The sequence below is a fragment of the Salvia miltiorrhiza genome, unplaced genomic scaffold (genome assembly GCF_028751815.1).
Source record: "Salvia miltiorrhiza cultivar Shanhuang (shh) unplaced genomic scaffold, IMPLAD_Smil_shh fragScaff_scaffold_173, whole genome shotgun sequence".
NCBI lineage: Eukaryota > Viridiplantae > Streptophyta > Magnoliopsida > Lamiales > Lamiaceae > Salvia > Salvia miltiorrhiza.
Window position 1 is genome coordinate 268,247 of NW_026651437.1, and position 23,608 is coordinate 291,854.

At 38.7% G+C, this 23,608-nt stretch overlaps 1 protein-coding gene across 1 annotated transcript; it reads right to left on the reverse strand.

Annotated features, from left to right (window-relative positions):
* Positions 1 to 407: 407 nt before the first annotated feature.
* On the reverse strand, positions 408 to 2,191 carry LOC131002681 (glucan endo-1,3-beta-glucosidase, acidic-like). The gene is made up of 2 exons (XM_057929152.1): positions 2,081 to 2,191; positions 408 to 1,598 (listed from the first exon to the last, which is right to left on the reverse strand). The coding sequence occupies exons 1-2, from the start codon at positions 2,184 to 2,186 to the stop codon at positions 586 to 588; spliced, it is 1,119 nt and encodes a 372-aa protein (XP_057785135.1). The 5' UTR covers positions 2,187 to 2,191; the 3' UTR covers positions 408 to 585.
* Positions 2,192 to 23,608: the final 21,417 nt, after the last annotated feature.

Consider the following 23,608-nt stretch of genomic DNA (forward strand, 5'->3'; position numbering starts at 1 on the left):
AATATCATTTATAAGCTTTCAATAAAAATAATAAGTTAAATAAACAAATATCGCTCGCTTAATAAAAAATGTCCTGAAGTATGAAAATATTTATTTAAACCTCAAATTATCAATTTTGTATTGATAATATCTCGGCTCCATTTTCCGGCCTAGAAATATTAATATTTTATGTCATGGACTACTATATATAGAGTGCCGCTTCAATATGGAAGTATACATTTAATTTTTCTTATTTGTCTTTTATATAAAGTAGAATCTTGTTGTATCCAGAATCATGTACTATCAAATTCATACCAATCTATCAATAATGGCAATTATTTCGCGATCCAGATTCTCAAAACAAGATCTTGCTCAAATACTAACTTAATATAAATACTACAAATAAACATTCACACATGAGTCCTAATTATACCAATAACATTGAATTACAAATAACAACTTTATTTGCTTTTTTTTCTTTTACTTGGCGGTATTTGCAATCTTAGTAGACTGGAGTGTGCATCCACATAAACAACAAGTTTGTTAAAACAGATAGAGGCTGGCGACCATGAGCCAACTCTCCCAGTTGATTATTCCGATAACACCCTAGTAAAAACGAAGCCGGTATTTCCGTTTTCCGTTTGGCAAAAAGATCCCAAAATGCTTCTCATATTCAGGGCCGGGCTTCTCATTTTCATCAAACATAGCAAATATGTACGTCTCTATAAGACTGTCGGGCCGTTTGGGTGTTCCTTTCTTCACAATCCGCATCAAATTATTGTTATAAATTCTCGCATTTTCAACCGTGCTGGCATCTCCATCTCCCTCGCCATCGCTCTCCGGTTTACCGCCCCCACGCGACGAATGCCCCGTCTCCGACACCGTCACGCTCGGTGTCGGAACCGAGACTTGCGACACCGACAATGACGACGGATCAAGTATCCTCTCCATGGCTGCATACACAGCATCCAGAATGGCATAGAAAAGGTTGTCGTAATAGACGCCGCCCAAAACGACGCCGCTGTTCCGCTGCAGAAGTGCGAAGGAGAGGCTAATGTTCTTCATATCATTCATATACGCAAAGTAAGGATACACGTTCACAAGCAGAGGGGCATTTGTGTCCCTCAAAAATTCGACGATGGGCTTCATATACCCAGTCACGTTGGATCGAAACTCCCCATCTTTTGGGGGAGATGATTTTTCGAGAACGTCTGTTTTGATGGAGGTGGAGACCGTGATCTGGTTTCCGAGGCCCGCATTACAGATTGCTCTGTAAATGTTTTGCATTGCTGGGAAGACGAAGGAGGAGTACGGAGACGATGAAGGGTTTATCTCGTTTCCCACAGCGATGCATCGGAATTTGACGTCGGGGTAGGCGCTTATGTTGCCGGCGACCCAAGCGTTTGCGTGGCATTGGCACTGAGCTAGATGTTGGAGATCGGTTTCCGGGATTCCGACCATGAGCTCGATGTCGGCGCCGCCGAGAGCTCGGAGAGTGGGCTGGTGAGGGTCGTAGAGACGCATTTTTTTTATGTTGTTCTTCTTGTATAGAGATACTACTTTTTTTGGACATGGCAATTTCTTGCCCAGCCGTCCGTAGCAGACACCTACCTCACCAACTGCACAAATCATGTTAATTTCACTTTAACTTCAATTAAATAAATAAATTGTAATGATAAATTAAGTTTGGATTTTTTGTGTAATTCGTTAATTAAATTAACAAAATATGGAATCAAAGTAAATATATAAAATAAAAAAGAATGATAGGACTGAAGAACAGCAGACTAGCTAGCGACGGATTTTTCCATCGTAAATTATGTTGTTAAACCCTGCTAGTAAGATGAAAAATGTTCCGAATCTGAAATTTGGTCGCTAAACCAATAAATTATGTCATTAAACCCAGCGAGCTACTCAATAACAACGGAAATTTTCTGAATTTAAAATTTCTGTCGCTAATTGTTTTAACGACGAAAGATGAATCCATTGTTAGACTTAAATTCGGATATGTATCACAATGATTTAAATGAGTCTAGTCTGCTTCTCGATGTATCTATCTGTATATGTTTATTTGTAACTAAAATTTGATGGAAAGAAAATGAACCTGTGGAGTGGAGTGACATGATCATGAGCAGCCCCAACATGAGAATTGTATAGACATTTAAGTTTTTTTGTGAAGTAGCCATGGAGAGGAGAAATAAATTAGCCATGTATGTACTAATTAATTTATAGAGGTTTGGAGATCAAATAATGGAGAAAAGATGATTGTAATTTTTAGCTTCTGATAGGTACTAGCCTTTTAAAGCTTTTTATACCAAATTGATCAGCAAATGCAATATATGATAAACCACATATATATACATTTGATAGAAGAAAATTTTCAACGGCTGAAAATTGACATGACGGGTATCACGATTCACATGTTTGAAAGAGATAGTTGCTAGTTAATGTTGGAATATAAGTATATATAATGGAGGATTTATTTAATTGGTAGAAGGAAATTTGGAGAAATTGGTTGTGGACGTGTGTGCTTAGGAATTTGAATGGGAGGATTGTAGTTTGCTAACACAATCTTTCTTCAATTCACTTCATTCTAAACAATTGATACAACCTCCACATATATATAGTAGTCAAGTGAGAATTCTAGAATTCTCTTGATTTTTTCTATCTAGATTTTTCTACTTAAAATATCTTGATTCTAGATATTTCTAATACAAATATCTTCACTTACTTTTTCTAGAATTCTCTATATTTTTCTTTTAAAATATCTTCACTCAAAAAATCAAGTTTATTTTTATATTCCAACACTCCCCCTTAAACTTGATTTTTCATTCCGAGCAAACTTCTGAATTTGGCGAAATCCTTTCACGACGTGCCTTGCTTTATATCTTTCAACTTCACCTTTGGAATTCTTCTTAACCTTATGCACCCACTTGACTCCAATGGCCTTGTGCCTTTCCGGTAGTGTCACGAGCTCACACGTATCATTCTTGTTTATAGCTTTGATCTCTTCGTCCATTGCAACTCGCCAATTTTCACTATTTGCTGCTTTAGGTTCATAATCAGCAGATAGGCAAAACAAGGTGAGATCTTCTAACCTTTCAGTGTCTTCATATATCTCATCCAAATTCCTTGCTCGTGGTGTGGCTCTTTCATTTAAGAAAGATGGTGGCGAGTCTTCAGTAACTTGTATAGGTGAAGCTGGCGGAGTCACTACCTCTTGTTGGACTTCTCCAACTTGCTCGACTGTCCTTTCATCATCGAATTGTGGGATGAAGGTGAAGTCACCACTGGGATTAAAATCCCACACTCCTTCTTCGTCGAACTCCACATCTCGACTTATCACTGTTTTCTTGGTATTTGGATTATATAACTTATAGCCTTTAGAGTTAGAGTCGTACCCGATAAAGATGAATGCTTCACTTTTATCGTCGAGCTTCTTCCTTCTCTCATCTGGTACATGCACGTAGGCTTTGCTCCCAAATACCTTTAGGTGAGAAATTCCTGGCTTTCTCCCGCTCCAGGCTTCTTGTGGAGTCATTCCCCACACGCTCCTTGTCGGCGATCGGTTGGATAGGTACACCGCGCACGCCACTGCTTCGGCCCAAAACTCTTTAGGCAGATTCTTCGTCTTTAGCATGCTCCTCGCCATCTCCATAATTGTTCCGTTCTTTCTTTCCGCCACACCTTTCTGTTGGGGGGATCTCGGAACTGTCAGGGGCCGTCGAATTCCATTTGCTTCGCAAAATTCTAGAAACTCCCTTGATGTGAATTCTCCCCCTCGATCAGACCTCATGGCCTTGATTTGTCGTCCACTCTCCTTCTCGACGACAGCTTTGAACTTCTTGAATGCATCAAATACTTCTGACTTCTGCTTCAAGAAATATACCCACGTTTTTCTAGAAAAATCATCAATGAATAGCAGAAAATAATTATTTTTACCGAGGGAGCTTGGATTTATCGGCCCACACACGTCAGCATGAATCAACTCCAGTGGCTTTTGAGCTCTTGAGCTTGACTCCTTTGGGAATGGCTTTCTGAAATGCTTCCCGAGTAGACAACCTTCGCAGAGTTGATCGGGATGTTTGATGGATGGTAAGCCTCTCACCATCTCTTTCTTTGATAGCAACTCCAAGCCGCCAAAATTTAAGTGCCCAAACCGTAGGTGCCACAACCAAGACTTATCTTGGTAACACGCTTTCAGGCATTTTGCCATGTCATTTCGAATATTCAATAAGAACATTCTATTTTTAGACATTGGCACCTTGGCAATAAGATTATTTTTGCCGTCTCTTATTGAAAGGTTATAATCTCTCATGTGAATATCATAACCTTTCTCTAAGAGTTGTCCCAAACTCAATATATTATTCTTCATATTGGGCACGTAATAAACGTTGGAAATAAATTCATGATTTCTATTCTTCAAGCGAATTAAAATTTTCCCTTTTCCTTTAACTGGAATTTTAGATTCATCACCAAAGGAGACGTTGCCACTTACCGACTCATCGAGCTCCACGAACATGCTTCTCTTCCCGCACATGTGGTTGCTTGCACCGGTGTCGAGGTACCACGTGCCATCTCTTCCAGCTTCTCCTTTATATGCCAGAAGCACACTACCATTTACTTCGCTCGTGTTCTCGGCATAATTGGCCCTTTCTTCAATCCTTACTTTTTCACTTCTGCACTCGGAAGCATAGTGCCCAAATTTATGGCAATTATAACACTTTATTGAAGATTTATCGTACCTCGACTGCGGGTTGCTCCTCCCCCGACCACTTGTAAACTCATTTCTTTCACCATTGTTGACGAAACCTCCTCGTCCTCGACCACGTCCACGTGCTCGGCCTCTGCCTCGATCTTGCCCTTTGCCACGTCCTCTCCCGGACTGTCCATAGCCATTGCTCGGATCTTCTTCTTTATCTTTCGGGCTTACGTGCAACTTTAAAAGTTGCTCTGAAATTTCTTGCTTCTTCTTTTGCTTTTCCTCATATGCTTGCAGCGACCCCAACAAGAGATCGATTGTCATCTCCTCCAAATTTTTAGTTTCTTCAATTGTGATTACTATATGCTCAAATCTTGGAGTTAGTGAGCGTAATATTTTCTCCATAATTCTAACATCCTCCAACTTTTCACCATTTCTTTTCATTTGATTAGACACCGCCAAGACTCTTGAAAAATAATCCGAAATTGACTCGGACTCTTTCATATGCAAAGACTCAAACTCTCCTCTTAAAGTTTGAAGTCGTACCTTTTTTACTTGCTCCGCTCCTTTGCACGCGTTCTGGAGCTTCTCCCACGCTTCCTTGGCGGTGCTCGCGTTCGAGATTTTCTCGAAATCATCGTCCCCTAGCGCTTGATAAATGAGACAGAGAGCCTTCTTGTCTCTCTTTCTCGCGTCTCGCAATCTATCCTTTTGTTGTTGGGATAGTGCGGCCTCGTCCTGCGGCTCCTCGTAGCCATTCTCCACGATCTCCCAAACGTCGTGGGCTCCCAATAGTGCCTTCATCTTGATGCTCCAATTGTCGAAGTTGCTCTTGTTGAGCATGGGGACTTGAAACGATTGTAGGTTGGCCATTCCACAGGTAGGATTTTATGGCTCGGATACCACTTTGTTGGAATATAAGTATATATAATGGAGGATTTATTTAATTGGTAGAAGGAAATTTGGAGAAATTGGTTGTGGACGTGTGTGCTTAGGAATTTGAATGGGAGGATTGTAGTTTGCTAACACAATCTTTCTTCAATTCACTTCATTCTAAACAATTGATACAACCTCCACATATATATAGTAGTCAAGTGAGAATTCTAGAATTCTCTTGATTTTTTCTATCTAGATTTTTCTACTTAAAATATCTTGATTCTAGATATTTCTAATACAAATATCTTCACTTACTTTTTCTAGAATTCTCTATATTTTTCTTTTAAAATATCTTCACTCAAAAAATCAAGTTTATTTTTATATTCCAACAGTTAAATCCCAAATTTGGGCATTAATTATATCACAGGTTCGACTCAATCGCTGAATAGTTGCACTTATGACCCAAATTTATGGGTTGGAGAGAGGGAAATTGTTGGAAAGAACTTATGTGCCTCCGAATGATATAATATTAATTGTTGGAAAAAATATTAAATACTAATTGATCCAATAATTAAGAATTGAGAACACAATCGTTAGAAGTAAGGATAAATTAAGGTGATGAATGGGACTAGTACCAGTTAACTGTACCCAAAATTCGGGTTCCCATATTCGAATGTAGGGCATTTCTGTTACCTATACTCAAATTCGAACAATATTATTATTTGACCCATACCCGAAACACAAAATCTCATGTACAATGGATTATATCATACAACCAGTTGTTATCCTGTTCAGATTCAACTACTTACTATATGTATTTGGGTTTAGATAGTCCAAAACCTCCAGATGAGTAAGAATATTGGTATTGGGTTGTATCATACAACCGATTGTACAAGAGACCTTCTCTACTCGAAATTTGGGTTCCCATACTCGAATGTAGGACATTTATGTATAATGTTATACGGTTCGATTGTATAGGTAAGCAAGACACCGATAAAAAATCGAGCCCGATAGGAGTCGAAGCCGCTATTTTGGATTGTAATTTCAAACATCCATTAAACTATAAACACTTAGGGTGTGTTTGCTTTTCATCCCTCTAAATGGAAGGATAATATAATGAGGTATAAAATTATCACTTAAAGTGGGGACCACATTTGTTATATCTTATTTGGTTTGAAGGATAATATATTTATCCACTCCTTATAAGGTTGTATAAAATTATATTACCCTCTCTTAGGTATAAAATTATCTCTTTTCCAAGGGATATGGGGCTGCCCAAAAAATTATACAACATGTCCGAATTTTTTTATACATCAAAACAAACGAAGTATAAGGTAGTATATATATGTACGTAGCTTATTCCTCCTTTATTCCTCAAAGCAAACACACCCTTATTGTCATAATTTTTCAACATAATAATATTTTATAATTAGATTGAATAGTTAATTTTCCGCAATGTAACAGCACACACGGCCACATATTTGTCATGCAAAAACATTTAAGTCTTTATTGATGCAGAAACTTTAAACGATATTTTTTTTTTGTTTCTGCTAATTGCTTCTTATTTCTTAGGGAGTATAATTATATAAACTCTAAATTTGATATAAAGAACAAAGATACAAAGAAAATAAGAGAACGGACTACCTTGTGGCGCGCGGGGCACGTCGACGACTGAGATATTGTCATGTAAATTTACTATCAATAATTATTGATTGAGTTAATACTTAATGCTCAACGCTTAGTAAGTATTTTCGTCAAATACTTAGTAAGAATCAATTTTTAAATATCAAACCATAAAGTTAACAAGTTATATATCATCATCATAAAAGAGTAAGTTCTTGGTACCATTTTAGTTAAAATGACTAAAGTACCCTTTAAAAAATTATTGATGTTGATTTATTTACTTTTTATCTTTTTTAATATCTTTTGGGTCATTTCTTCTAAATAAATCAAAAAATTAAATAAAAATGTTTGAAAATAAACTAATGATATGTGTTCGCTATTTATTTTCACCACGCCGCAAGTATACGGTGTAGTTGCAATAAGTGGAAGCAAAGTCGTATCCCACAAGAATTGATGAATTCAAACTTCTAAATACTATTAATAAGTTGTTTTCAATCTATTTAAACAACCAAAGGTGAAGAGATATTGAAATCTAAATCAAAGCTAAATTAAAGCAAGCAAACTAAATAACAATAACATATGAAAAAATTAATAAATTGGGGAATGATTCGAAGGAAAGTTATCCTAGGGACTAGATTTCGATGGATAGTAATGAATTTCAATCTAAAGCAATATTAATCTTGATATGGCCTACTTATCTAGGGCGATCTCCCCACTAGTTTTAGCCCCCTCCCGGACGACTAAAACAGTAGATTACGGGTCATAATTGACGTCCCCGGTCAATTTCTAACCTATAACTCCCAATAGCACAAAAGATCAACAAGCCCTCACCCAACTCTCAACCTCCCGGTTTATTGAGATGATATGTTTCAAACTCCTAATCTATTGTAATTATCCTCCCCTGATTCAAATCACAAATTAGAAATGCACAAAAGGTGGCCAACCAATCACACAAGAGATAAATCTAGGGCTTGAAAAGATAACAATAAGCACAGTCAAGATATAAATTGAACAAAGAAATCAATCCATTACAAATCTATCTAATCTAATCCCTAAGATAAGAGATTTTAGCCAAGCATATTCATAATAAAAGCAAATCTCAATTCATAAGAAAACATGAATAAAGATATAGAGAGATAGAGATTCATAGACAAATCTTATAATCTTGATCTTCAATCATGTAGTCTTGATGAGCTCATTTCCAAGTCTTCCCATTCTTTCTTTGATTTTAGTATTGTTCTAGTGTGTGGAAGAGAGAAAATGGTAAAAGAAAATGATGGGTTGGAGAAGAAAATTGGAGGCTAAGGTTTGAAGAGATGAAGAATGGTAGAGAATGTGATGAATCCCCCCAAATTGAAGGTTGAAAAGGTATATGGGCTGAAAATCCTGTCTAAGGCCCACAAAATGAGCAATTCCGCCATTTTCGCCGCGGTCACGGCCGTGACCGCGGTATAGGACCGTGGGGAAGCTGTTGGAGGGGCCCGCGGCCGCGGCCCGGACCGTGGGCGCGTTCTTGTGCTTTTGGAGCAGGGTCCTGTGACCGCGGGGTACTGGGCTTCATGCGCAGTCCGCTCGTTCAGCTCCGTTCTCTCTCGTCCGAACTCCGATTTGGTTGTCGTTTGCACTCACGGATTCCTCTCGAGATGTACTTCAATCTCATTTGTTGGGAACCTTGTGGAATATCCTAACCCTTATTTTGATGATACCAAAATTCATAGGACTTATTTGTAATAGACTAGAATCGTTTTGAACTCAAGTGTTAGAGTTCGTTTCTAGTTTAGTTGCGGTGTCGAAGACTGAAGACTGAAGACTGAAGAACGAAGACTGAAGACTGAAGACTGCAGATACCAACTGAAGTATCAGTTGAAGACTGATTATTTAATGCGCGCAATGGACTGATACTAAAGTCAAGTATTAGTTGAACATTCCTCCTAGGACTGATCTTCCAACGTTCAGAGGAATCCACGTACGCACAAGTACAACCGCATTAAATGCAGAGATCTCAATATCTTATCTCTGCAGAGGTCATTCCTATCTGGTGGTTACTTTTCAGAGATGTCACATCTCCTGTCCATCAAAGAGAGCCGTTTCCACACAGACAAGGAACCTCGAAGATTGAAGCCTCAGCCCAAATTCGAATTGCTCTCCAACGGAAGAAATCTTGAGGACGATTTACGCCAACGGATCTATTCAAGAGTTCTCCTACAAATAGCGCTCGAGGATCACTTCAATCTTCACCGATTCAACGACATAAGTTGAAGCTCTGCCGAAATTGCTACTCAGCCTAAAGCTTAACCGCCCAAAGCTTGAATTGAAGAAGAGAATTCCAAAGCCAAAATCAGTCACTGCTGATTACATACATTCTCTTAGACCCTAGGCATATATCTGTTTACCCAGAAGCCAAAGGTCAAACTTGCTTCAAAGAACTTGTTCTTTGTAAGTATAGTTGGCACTCGTTTAAACCTCTCCCCCATAAGAGTGTTTGAGTGGTTCGGAGTTCAGGAAGGTACTCTGAACTCTGAGTGAAAAGTCTGAGCACGAGGTGTGCTTAGCAGGGAAATCCTACGCGAGGTGTGTGGGTGCTGAAGAGGGGTTATCTTCAGTTTATGGTTGTGTGCACCAGGCAAGCACACGGGTACGGTTTGCAGTGCACCAGGCAAGCACTTGCGGAGTGGATTGTTGGTCTGATCAACCAGCCGTGGATGTAGGAAAGGGTTTTTCCGAACCACGTAAAAGTCTCTGTGTTATTTACAGTTTTCAGTTTTACATTCATACTTGTGCTATTTCAATTGATAAAACTAAACACTGACTAACAGCAAAGAGAAACCTTAATCCAACAACTTGCTCCACCGAGGCTATTGCGAAACTAAGTTTATTTTCCGCTGCGTATGATATCAATCTGACTGAACTATCCTCTGATAGTAAGGAAGAGCGATATCATCTCTATCTTTGCAAACACGACTGAAGCCCTTATTTGAATCAGTTAAGTTCCAGTAACTTAACTGATAACTCATTACTGAAGAGCTTTCAGTATCAGTCGTCAACCCTGTTGGTCAAAACTGATTTCAGTAAAACAAGAGTCTTTGTTTGCGTGTAAAGTTTCGTTTTAATCTCTGACTGAGATCCCTCTGATTGAGGTCAGTAGATAGTCAAAAAAATAGCCTATAGGTGTATTCCCCCCCCCATACACCTATTCGAGACCCCCCGGACCTAACAATTGGTATCAGAGCAGGTTGTTCGCAAGAACTATCTGTATCTGACTAGTTTCTAATTGAACTAGATCCTTTTTGGGGAATCGCTGTCTTTGATCAAAAATCTTTTCTCATGACTACTCTTGAGATTGCTTGCTCTGTGTTCGTTTCCTGTTTCCTGTGTGCTTCTCCCTACTTTCTCTAACAATGTACAGGAACAAGAAAGATTCCTCCAGCGATTATATTCATACCTATTTTCGAGAAATCAGCGGACTTGAGTTGGGATCATTGGATTCTGATGAAGAAGAAAGATTTATCTTTCCAGAAGAAAACATGAGTCCAACCCACTCACAATCAGAAGAAACGAGCAGATATGATCAGACACGACTAGAGTATCAACACCTAAGTACGAGATTTGAAAATCTCCCTAGGGAGCACAAACAGATCATCAAAGAGACTGATCTTGTGCAAGATGCTCGAAGGATCGTCATGCGCCACTTCATTTCAGATGAAGACGAAGCAGACAAAAGAGATGTACAGGAGCGCAGACTGATCAACAGACTGAAACTTCTTAAGTCTCAGAAACAAGAACTTCTACAACGTCTCAAGGAAACAGAGACAGAATTCAAAATGATATCAGAAGTTTTTGATAGAGTGATTCGTGAGGAATCACTCCAACACAGAAGAAAGATGGAACGTGAAAGGAGCGTGCAGCAACAGCCAACGGACTCGAAATCAAAGGAGAATCAGTCATAAAACTCAGGGGGAACTTACACTTCAAACAATGATGTAACTAGTGTTAAACACTGTGTAAGTTTCTCCCAACAATTCACTTGTATCTATGACTGCTGTTCTTAATTATCTTTCGGCTGTATAGTGCTTAGTCTGACGTGTCTAATTAATTACACTCTTCATTTTATGAAATAGACACGTGCACATTTATTTTAAAACGGTTGTCACACGATCACACGAACCCGCCCTTTTTACTAACAAGCGGAGTGATCCACGTGTCACGACTCTATTTGCACGGATTTCAAACGATTATTGAAACCACCTTTTGCACGATCTTTCACACTCTCTTCAAAAACGTTTCATCTTCGACTAAAAGATTTACTCAATCTCAGAGAAATCTTAGTGTGCAAAATTTCTTGAGTGTGCATTTTTCTGCAAGACTAACAGTAAGAATCCACAGTTCTATCTCTGTGAGAATCAATCTTCAGACTTTTGCAGAAAACCTCTCAAAGATCTAAATGGGAAAATCAGCATCACTACAAGTAGTGTGTTACGAATCTGTTGTCACACTGAAGTCACTCCAACAGTTTGCTGATTTCACCAAGATCAGTGAGATCTTAGAACAACATGAATGGATGAAGTTCGTCCAATGCTCACCTGAGTTTCTTCTTGACGAGTCGATCATCCGAGAATTCTACGACAACATCAAAACAGAAGAATCAACTGGTGAACTCAAAACAGAGATTTCTGTTTTCACAAATGAAGGCTTCTCAGAATCAACCAAGATGTCCATCAACATTTCTAAAGCGGTGAGAGAAATGTTCAACCTTCCAAATGATGGACCAGCTCCATTCTTCACCGATGAAGAAGCCACAGAGCACATGAAAGAAGCACTGACAAGCAATGCACCTACCGATCGCGTCATCACCAATGTTCTGAGCATATCAAGAATTCAGCTTCATCTCAGACCCATTGCCAAGATGATCAAGAAATGCTGGTTTGGCACTCTTGGATCCCCTGGTCATCTCTCAAGACCACACAAACTTGTGTTGATCGCCCTGATGCAGAAAGGCCCATTCAACTGGGAGAAGGCCTACATTCAGATTCTCACTGAAGAAAAGAAGGAATCCCACTCCACAAAACATCTGCGTCAAGGAACAAGAGTCTCAGCACTCATTCTTCATAGTGCTAAGGAGACACCTTGCTTCTGGAAGAACACTACTCAAGTGTCTTCCACCATCCATCTGTTTGAAAAACAGAAAAGTTCACTCAGAGGGAATATCAGTATCTCGACTGAAATTTCTCTCCTCACTTCTGAGCCACGATACAAGACTCGAGGCTCAACCAAAAGAAAGTTCGAAAGCGTGTCGTCTCCAGTCAAGATCTCGCTGGACACCCCTCAGAAATCTCACAATGAGGAACATGAAGAGGATGCACCAAAATCTCCTGAAGAAGTTCCAATGCCAAGCACGGGAACTCCTCAACAACAGACTCCATCTATCCCTCCAGCAGATGAAGGAAACCAACCGACAGAGGAGACACAAGCAACCTATGACAGAGAAACGGAATCTGAAGAACTTCCTCTCAGAGGTTTCTTCCATTACTGTCTTGAAGGGTTCAAAAAGAAGGCAAAGTTTGATGAAGCTACTAACGTCAATGCCGCATCCTTATCCTCAACCTTTGTCAATCAAACTGTCCTTCTCAAAAACTTCGTGACACAACTGTCCGAACACTGTGTCACAACCCTTTTTCCCACTGTATTAGCCTCCTTGAATCCTGAAGAGTTCCAAGCTCTTGTCAGCTATTTCTTCTTTCTCTTCGTCAAAACCCTACCCAAATCCCAATACAAGGAGATTGATGAAGTTCTCACTGAAAGAGAGATGGAAGCCTTGGAGAATAGCATCTTTGAGAAGTTCAGAGTCACAAATGTTTGGGATGACATCCACGACTGGGCACCCAACTTCAGACTGTACCTCACTTCCAGAGGTCTTCTCAAAGACGATAATGCTGAGGACTTCGAAGTCCACCATGAATCTCCACCGCACAAGACTGCTCCAGCCAAAGCAACAGAAGAAGGGACGCCAGCTGAAGAACCAGAGCCTACTGAAACTACCACTGATGAAAGAGTTCAGATGTTGGAAGAGAGGCTGCTCATTCAAGAAGAAGTTTCATATGAGCTGAGAGTCAAGATTGCAATTCTTGAATCAACAGTCACTCACCTTCAACAGCAACTGGAAATCCAGAATAAATTCAGTGAGGTCCCTAAGTCTGATGACAAGGACAAACGAGAAGAGGACAGAAAAGGAAAAGGGAAGCTGACTGAAGAACCAAAAGGAAGTCCTCCAAGGAAGCCAAGCAAACAACTCTGCATCAACTAAGGACTAAGAAAGAACAAGGAATGTCATCTAAACAGAAACTCATTATTTTGTATATGATGTTCTTAGATTGTCTTATTTAGCTCTTCCGCACCTTTGGTTTATTTTGTTCTTTACTGAGTTCATGGAAATTCATGTTTATCCAGTCTTTGTTCCTTTTGCCTATTTACACTTGATGATTATGGGTTATCTTATTTAGGGGGAACACTGTTTAAGCTTTTTCAGTACTTGACTGTTGTCCTTACTGATTGATTGGGAACTTGTTCGTATCTTCTACTTGGACCAAATGAAAATAGGGCCTAGGTGTGATTATGATTAACTGATGAAATTGCATTCTACTTTAGTCTTTCAATTTCCAAAATTTTTTTTATGCATATCTTTTCAAATCATTGCATGCACTATACGCCGCCTATGTACGGCAAGAGATTATGACAAATATTCTATATCAGTTCATATCTCATCTTTCTAGGCATTTATCTGACGAGCATTTATTACGGGCGTAAAAAATTATTATAATTAATTTGGCGCGCAGATTTCAAACCGCCCACGTCTTTTCAAATGCCCTAGGAAATTGTTCATCTCCCACGATCACACTTTCTCCATTACTGTCTTTCCTCATTCTCCATCACTTTTGCACTCTCTCTCTAACATTCAAATCCACAGCACTCTTCTGTGAGATCTCTCTCTGCAAATTTCTCTTCAACAGATTTCTCATTCGAAATGGCTAAAACTACCATGAAGAAAACTGACAACGAGAAGGAAGCTCCAAGAGAGAAAGATGTCAGATATGAGCAGACGGTGCACACAGAATCCTTTGAAGAGAAGCCGGAATACTCAAAGGTATCAGGAATTCTTCACCAGAACGGTTGGATAAAATTTATCACCAGTGAACCGAAGTATCTACTCGACGACGCTGTCAGAGAATTCTACAGGAATCTCAAGTTCAACGATTCTGAAGAATTAATCTCTAAAGTCAGTATCATCAACGGAGCAAACTGCAGAAAAGAGACTCTCAACGTCTCTAAAATTGTCAGGGAATTGTTCAATCTCCCAAACAACGGATATCTCCTCTCCTCATTGACTGATGATGAAGCAAATGAAACTCTCAAGACTGCACTGAAGGATAATTCGGAATCAACGAAGAGTCAAGTCACTCTTTCTCATCTCCATCCAGAGTTTGCAATGTTGGGCAAAATTATCCAGAAGTGCTGGATAGGTGCTACAGGGACTCCCGACAAAGCCTCTCAACCGCAGAAGAATGTCATGGCTGCTCTTATGAAGAAAGAATGCTTCAACTGGGAAGAAGCTTACCTGAAGCTTCTTTACAATGAAGCTCACAACACAAGGCCGGCGAGGATGGTCCGACAAGGGAACAAGGTATCCCAGATCATCATCGAGGGGACAAAGAAGCACAAATTTGTGCAATGGCCTAAGATGATCGAATTCACAGACAGCCTGCGTCTCTTCAAACTGGCCAGAAGAGATCCCAAACCTTCCTCGAAGGCGAAGGTAATTGACATCTCTTCTCCTCCATCATCTGATTCTGAAGCCCCTGATTCACCCCTTTCAAATCCTCGCACGAATGTGCCACGACGTGTTCGTACCACCCTCCCCAAGAAACCATCTGTACCAACTAAGATGCCTTGGAAACTCTCTCCAAGATCCAAAGGCAAAGCAGTTGTGGAAACTGTACCAGAGCCAGCCTCCTCCTTTATTTTCAAAGGTACTCAAGAAGCTATTGAACTTCAGTCTGAAGCTCAACAAATTGCCACCAATCGTCTCCGACGCATAATTGGTGATGTTGATACGTCGTTAGGAGTCTACCGGGACCTTCATAGACTCCTCACGTATACTCTTCTGAAGACAGCGCCATGCCCAAGAATCAACAGTCTTCACAGCCCTGAAGCTGAAGACTCGTTTGAAATGGAAGAGGCTTCCCTGATCAGCCTCTTCCAAATTGAACATGTTTGGGACGTAATTCATGACTTTGACAGTTTTGCCATGAATTACCTGAACTCATCCAAACAATTCAGACGCCTCTTGTCACTAAACGACGATGCCGAGACATCAAAGGTGTTGGACGAACCTCTCATCATAGAGGAAGTTACTGCAGCTCACATCTCTCCTATTGATGACACTCCACAACCGGCGGAAGCTAATGCTGACCCTGCCCCCGATGCTCAACCAATGACTGATTCAACCAGTCAACCGGAACTACCATCTTCTCATCAAACATTTCCTGCTGAAGCAGACCAGGCTAGCATCACTGTAGTTGATGCTCCTCCTTCAGTAGAAGAAGAGAGATCAGCAGACAATGCTGATCGTCCAATTTCTGAAGAACGAGTTGACGACATCCTCAAGTCTCCTCCGACTTCATCAACACTCTTGAACACTGATGTCAGTCAAGAGCAAGAAATTCCACAATCTGTCGAAGAAAGAACAAATCGCCCTGATCCAACCAGTCAAGCAGAGGCCTCCACATCCAAAACTAATGAAGAGCGTCAGCAAGAGCAGAATTATCCTACGAATCAGATGTTCCAATAGAACACGTCGAGCTTCCTCACGCAGAAGGACCTGTTCTATTTGATTCGGATGCGGAAACTGATGAGCGCCTCACCGTCTGGAAACATAATCGGCCGCGCAGACATCTACTACGAATCTCTGAAAATGAAGAAAGACCAATGGATGTACTGCTGAACCAGCTTGCTGATCAAAGGTTTGAAATCGACTCACTTAAGCACGAGCTCGAACTACAGCAAATCTATGGTAAAAAGTTCGTGAAGAAGCTCAAAGAAGTCGAGAAACAGGCAACAGCAGACATGGTCTATCATGCCGGCTTGATTAATGGACTCAAACAGCGGATAAAGGCACAGAAAAAGGCTCTGATCGAATATAAGATTGAAATGCTTGATCCAAAGACTGGTATCACCAAAATTCGGAAGGATCACACGGAACTGCACACCCTCTTTCTCGAATCAGAGATTGAAAGGAAGACGCAATACGTTAGTCTAACTACAAAGCTCCAGAAAATGGAACTTGAGTTCCTAAAGACGTTCATGCCGAGAACCGAGGTCAAGGAACTCATTGCAACGACTGTACAGCCTATCATGGACCGACTGGCACAGGTGGAAAGGCAACTCCAACAAACCAAAGAATCTCCTGACTCCGCTCTCGTTCAGAAGATGCTTACTGATCTTCAAGAGTTACAAAGCCGACTTCCTCCAGCTGATGCCAAAAAGGGGGAAGAGGATATATTGAGGCGTATGCAAAGAGAAGCGGAAATGCTCCCCTCTGTTTTCAACAGGGTGGAAAACAGGGCTGAAGAAATCACTGCAAGAGTTGCCCCCACTTTCGCCTCAGTTGAAGTTAGCAGAAAGAGAAGCAGAGAAAGCTCTTCAAGTGAATAAGAACTGAAGAAGAAGAAAACTGTCGACTTCATTTCAACTCTAAAAGAAAGTCAAAAGCTTGAACATTATCTCAAGAGTGGATTGATTGTATCTTATCTGGAAAAGTTTGAGCGACCAGATAAATGGATACCGTCAGAGTTGAATGATTGGTGGGAACAAATCAAGGAACGCTACACCAAATGGATGGTGTTTGCAAGTATCCAAGGTGACAAGGAGCGCAGGTATGAAGCCTGGAAGTACTTCCTAATGCATTTGCAAGAACGAGAGCCTGTTCGTCAAATGTTGAAAGCTCAGAAGGATTATGGACAAGGCATACCTGACCCTCAGAAGAAAGTAGTGACTCCACCAAGGTTCAGGAATGGAGTCGACAGAGAAAAGATCAAGAAAGAAGTCAGAACTGTTTGTAGGATTTGGAACTTTCATCCATACTCCGATAATGCCAGAAAGGTATGGGAAGCAGTCTTCAAACTCTACAATCAGAAACCCTGAGTCTGTTGAATGTCCTCTGTAATGTTCTTTTTATGCTTTCAAGTTGTAATTCAGGCTGATGTTTTATCAGTCTTTCCTCAATAAAAAGAACTACTTCTTTTTTATCTCAACCTGAAGACAATGACTCTTTGTCCAGGCTCTGATTATGGTTTTTCTGTCTTCTTTTTAGTTCTGTTTTTAGAACTGTTTTCGTTCTTGCTCTAAGTACAAGTTGTTTAGGTTCTATTGTTAAGGGGGAACTGTTTTCACCCCTTGTTTAGAACTTGTACTGTGAGTTCAGTATTTTTGTTGTCTAGAACTGCTGTGTGGTTTTGGCATCATCAAAAAGGGGGAAATTGTTGGGAACCTTGTGGAATATCCTAACCCTTGTTTTGATGATACCAAAATTCATAGGACTTATTTGTAATAGACTAGAATCGTTTTGAACTCAAGTGTTAGAGTTCGTTTCTAGTTTAGTTGCGGTGTCGAAGACTGAAGACTGAAGACTGAAGACTGCAGATACCAACTGAAGTATCAGTTGAAGAATCAGTTGAAGACTGATTATTTAATGCGCGCAATGGACTGATACTAAAGTCAAGTATCAGTTGAACATTCCTCCTAGGACTGATCTTCCAACGTTCATAGGAATCCACGTACGCACAAGTACAGCCGCATTAAATGCAGAGATCTCAATATCTTATCTCTGCAGAGGTCATTCCTATCTGGTGGTTACATTTCAGAGATGTCACATCTCCTGTCCATCAAAGAGAGCCGTTTCCACACAGACAAGGAACCTCGAAGATTGAAGCCTCAGCCCAAATTCGAATTGCTCTCCAACGGAAGAAATCTTGAGGACGATTTACGCCAACGGATCTATTCAAGAGTTCTCCTACAAATAGCGCTCGAGGATCACTTCAATCTTCACCGATTCAACGACATCAGCTGAAGCTCTGCCGAAATTGCTACTCAGCCTAAAGCTTAACCGCCCAAAGCTTGAATCGAAGAAGAGAATTCCAAAGCCAAAATCAGTCACTGCTGATTACATACATTCTCTTAGACCCTAGGCATATATCTGTTTACCCAGAAGCCAAAGGTCAAACTTGCTTCAAAGAACTTGTTCTTTGTAAGTATAGTTGGCACTCGTTTAAACCTCTCCCCCATAAGAGTGTTTGAGTGGTTCGGAGTTCAGGAAGGTACTCTGAACTCTGAGTGAAAAGTCTGAGCACGAGGTGTGCTTAGCAGGGAAATCCTACGCGAGGTGTGTGGGTGCTGAAGAGGGGTTATCTTCAGTTTATGGTTGTGTGCACCAGGCAAGCACACGGGTACGGTTTGCAGTGCACCAGGCAAGCACTTGCGGAGTGGATTGTTGGTCTGATCAACCAGCCGTGGATGTAGGAAAGGGTTTTTCCGAACCACGTAAAAGTCTCTGTGTTATTTATAGTTTTCAGTTTTACATTCATACTTGTGCTATTTCAATTGATAAAACTGAACACTGACTAACAACAAAGAGAAACCTTAATCCAACAACTTGCTCCACCGAGGCTATTGCGAAACTAAGTTTATTTTCCGATGCATATGATATCAATCTGACTGAACTATCCTCTGATAGTAAGGAAGAGCGATATCATCTCTATCTTTGCAAACACAACTGAAGCCCTTATTTGAATCAGTTAAGTTCCAGTAACTTAACTGATAACTCATTACTGAAGAGCTTTCAGTATCAGTCGTCAACCCTGTTGGTCAAAACTGATTTCAGTAAAACAGGAGTCTTTGTTTGCGTGTAAAGTTTCGTTTTAATCTCTGACTGAGATCCCTCTGATTGAGGTCAGTAGATAGTAAAAAAAATAGCCTATAGGTGTATTCTTCCCCCCCCCCCCATACACCTATTCGAGACCCCCCGGACCTAACATCATATCTTGAAAATCCTCCAATTGATCCTTGATTTTCCCTGAAATCATTCCAAAACTACACCAAGGCATCAAATCTTCACAAAACTAAACATTAGGGCACAAACAAGCTTTCACAAGCAAAACATGAAGGGAAATGACAACAAATCATGTGGAATTGAGGTACGAAAACCATGTTTGTCAGTATGCAACTAAATTTCAACCTCGCGAAATCGATCATTTTTATGTTGAGTTCTTCTGGACATTATAGTAGCACACGATCATATTTTACTACACACACAATCGCAGCAACTATAAGCACGAAATATGGGCAAGATACGCTACAAGAACGGCGATCCTTTGCCGGAGATTTACCGGCAGCGTCGGCCGCCAGTGATTAGCGGCAGGGATCCCGCCGCCGGTAATGTTGAGCGGACGACGGTGACGCTATTGCCAGACGTCACCGCCGGTGGCCGCCGCCGGTGATTAGCGGCGACACCACACCGCCGGTAATTATCTTTTTATTTATTTTATTTATTTATTTATTTATTTATATCCCACAAGTATTTTCGTATTTGTACAGTATTGCATATGTTAGACGAACTTTCCAGTCGGTCACCCATCTTAGTTGTGCTCTAAGTCAAACACGCTTAATCTTGAAGTTTCTTTCGAATGATCACCAGTACAGAACACTCGTATTATTGATATATCTAGTACATATTAATTAATTTAAACTCTATTTCAATATACAATATCATACATTCATAACCTTAGAATATGTCGAGATAATATCCAAGAGATGTCGTGTTAATCATAGATTGGTCACATTTTCGTCAGTATTTTTATGCCGAAAAAATATTTATTTATTTATTTATTTATTATTATTATTATTATTATTATTATTATTATTATTATTATTATTATTATTATTATTATTATTATTATTATTATTATTATTATTATTATTATTATTATTATTATTATCATCATCATCATCATCATCAATCTAGTTTATACACCATAAGTATTTTAACTTGATATTTGTAATGTATTTTTAATTCAATTGCATACGTTGAATTCAATCTAGGTTACCTTTTTTTAAGTATATATATTTTTCGACTTAATTACACAATCACAATAAATAGGGGATGGAGAACAAGGTAAGTGCAATGTTGTTGCAAAACATGAAATAAATAGTTCAAGAAAACAATCTAGATTAAGTGAATAATCTTGTTTAAGTTCCAAAATTCAAGAGTGATTAGTAGATATTCTACTTAAGATTCTTGATTCCAATCTAGATTAGTGAAGAATCTTGTTTAGATTCCACAATTCAAGAGTGATTAGTAGATATTCTACTTAAGATTCTTGATTCCAAACTAGATTAGCGAAGAATCTTATTTTGATTCCACAATTCAAGAGTACCTAAGATTCTTGATTCCAAACTAGATTAGTGAAGAATCTTGTTTAGATTCCACAATTCAAGAGTACTTAAGATTCTTGACTCCAACCTAGATTAGTGAAAAATCTTGTTTAGATTCCACAATTCAAGAGTGATTAGTAGATATTCTACTTAAGATTCTTGAATCCAAACTAGATTAGTGAAGAATCTTGTTAAGAGTGATTAATTAGTAGATATTCTACGTAAGATTCTTGATTCCAATCTAGATTAGTGAAGAATCTTGTTTAGATTCCACAATTCAAGAGTGATTAGTAGATATTCTACTTAAGATTCTTGATTCCAATCTAGATTAGTGAAGAATCTTGTTTAGATTCTACAATTCAAGAGTACTTAAGATTCTTGACTCCAACCTAGATTAGTGAAAAATCTTGTTTAGATTCCACAATTCAAGAGTGATTAGTAGATATTCTACTTAAGATTCTTGATTCTAAACTAGATTAGTGAAGAATCTTCTTTGGATTCCACAATTCAAGAGTGATTAGTAGATATTCTACTTAAGATTCTTGATTCCGTACTAGATTAGTGAAGAATCTTGTTTATATTCAACAATTCAAGAGTGATTAGTAAATATTCTACTTAAAATTCTTGATTCCAAACTAGATTAGTGAAGAATCTTGTTTAGATTCCACAATTCAAGAGTGATTAGTAGAGATTCTACTTAAGATTCTTAATTCTAATCTAGATTAGTGAAGAATCTTGTTTAGATTCCACAATTCAAGAGTGATTAGTAGATATTCTACTTAAGATTTTTTATTCCAAAATTAATTTTAAAGTTATGAAGAATACTTAAAACTAACTTATATATGTAGCAGCTGCACAAATCTAACTTATATAAGAGATAATAATCATAAATCACTACATAAATAAATAAATAAAATTACAAATAAATAAATAAAATCGACGAAAATGTATGGTGACTAGCCGACGGTGGTGACTGGCGACGGCTGGCGGTGGCGCGGCAGTTCCGGCAACTGGGGTGGGGGGGAGGCTGGGGGTAGGGGGCTGGTTTGCGGCGGGTACGCGACTGGGGGTGGGGGGTTCCGGCGACCCGCTTTCAATATACTGGCGGTGTGGCACCCCGTCGGTAATTACTGGCGGCGTGGCAGCCCACCTATAATTTATTTACGTAAATAATTTAATTAATATTATACTTACCGGCGGCATTGCCGTCGGTGATCACCGGCGGCGTTCTCGATGGTATTTTAAAAGAACGGGTCGTCTTCTCCGTCGTCGGTGGGTCGTCGGTAATTACTGGCGGCGCCACCGTCGCCGGTAAATCTGGCCGGTAATTTTGCGTTTTTTTATAGTGATATTTTGTCACATTTATATTTTGACTTTAATTAATTAATTTTTTAAAATCTTAATTGAAGTTTTACCCACACAAGTTTTACCCACACATAATCACTAACACATACTTTGAAAAATGTGTAGCTGAATCAATTAGAAGTTTCAATTATTTATTGACATTTAAAATGTGTAGAGAATTTTGTTTAGTAATATTTATTATTTGACGGTATTTTTTTTTAAGTTTTATTTATTTTAAATTTGTTGTGCACTTGTGGTAAACTAATAAAAAAGAATTTTAATCACACATAATTATCAATTATATACGTGTGAATATCGAATTTTTATAGTTGTGTTTTTGGCAAATTAAAGTTAATTCAATTTAAAACCTTTTCTTTAACACGATTAAATTTAAAGCTCATGTTGCATATTCCTTTTCACTTATATTAATCGTCTATGTCTTTATTAATACAATCATATTATAATATTGATATTCCAACAAGATCGACCGAATTCAAAAGGGATTGACCGAAAAAATTGAAATTTGTATTAATTTTAATATAAATTTGAAAATAAATAATTAGTATATATCCATAAAAATAGAAGCATATCCGCACTAGTTTTTAATTTATCTAATTTTATAGAAGCATATCCGCACAAGTTCTAATTATATGATCTAAATTTATCTAATTTTAATATAAGCATATCCGCACTAGTTTTATACGGAATAAAATATTGGATTAATTTGTATGGATTGTATAAGTATATCAGTATTTATATAATAAGCATATCCACACTAATTTTTAAGTTAATCCGTGAAAAGAATTAAAAATTTATTAAAAAAATACCAAATAAAAATTTATTGCAAATCCATCTTGCGTGACAAGAAATAAAAAGGGATAAAAAGAACTATAAAAAATTCAAAAAATATCTGTTAGTCTGTTACAAGATTTAGGATTGCACCGATCCCTTAAATATTTCTACTGCTATATATCTCTTTACAATGACTCTTTGTTTTCGTTCTGAAGAACAAATAATTCTCGTTGATATTTTTCTTCCCAAACTAATTTTCTCTCGTCTTCTACATCGAAGTAAACAGCATACGAGAACAAGCTTGAAAAAAAAAGGAGTATAAGACCGATTGTGGACATATATATCGTTGCGTCACTATCAGAGGTAAGATTTCATGTTTTCAAATTGTCATTGCAAATTAAAGAGTCTTCTCTATTGATATCCTTTTGGTCGATTAATTGTCATGTTTAAATAAATTCTAGATGATATATATAATTTCTTGTTAACTAATTTGTTAATTACATTTGAGAATATGGAAACTAGAAGTTAATCTAACTGAAATCATCTAAAATTATATGTTTATGAAGAAAACTATATATTCGAAGTATGTATATTATCGGATAATTTAATTATGATTATTTTTGTGCCATTTCATGGCAGAGGTTTAGCATACTCATGCACTTGACAATGAACATATACATCGATTTGGTACTTACTCTTATTTGTTTTTTAATGCGGACGTATGCGACCAAGATTAGTGTGTGTACAATACATCTAAGATTATTCTCTCTGTACCGGCCGGCTGCGTCGCCGCAGCTTTGAGCCTCGCCACCCCCG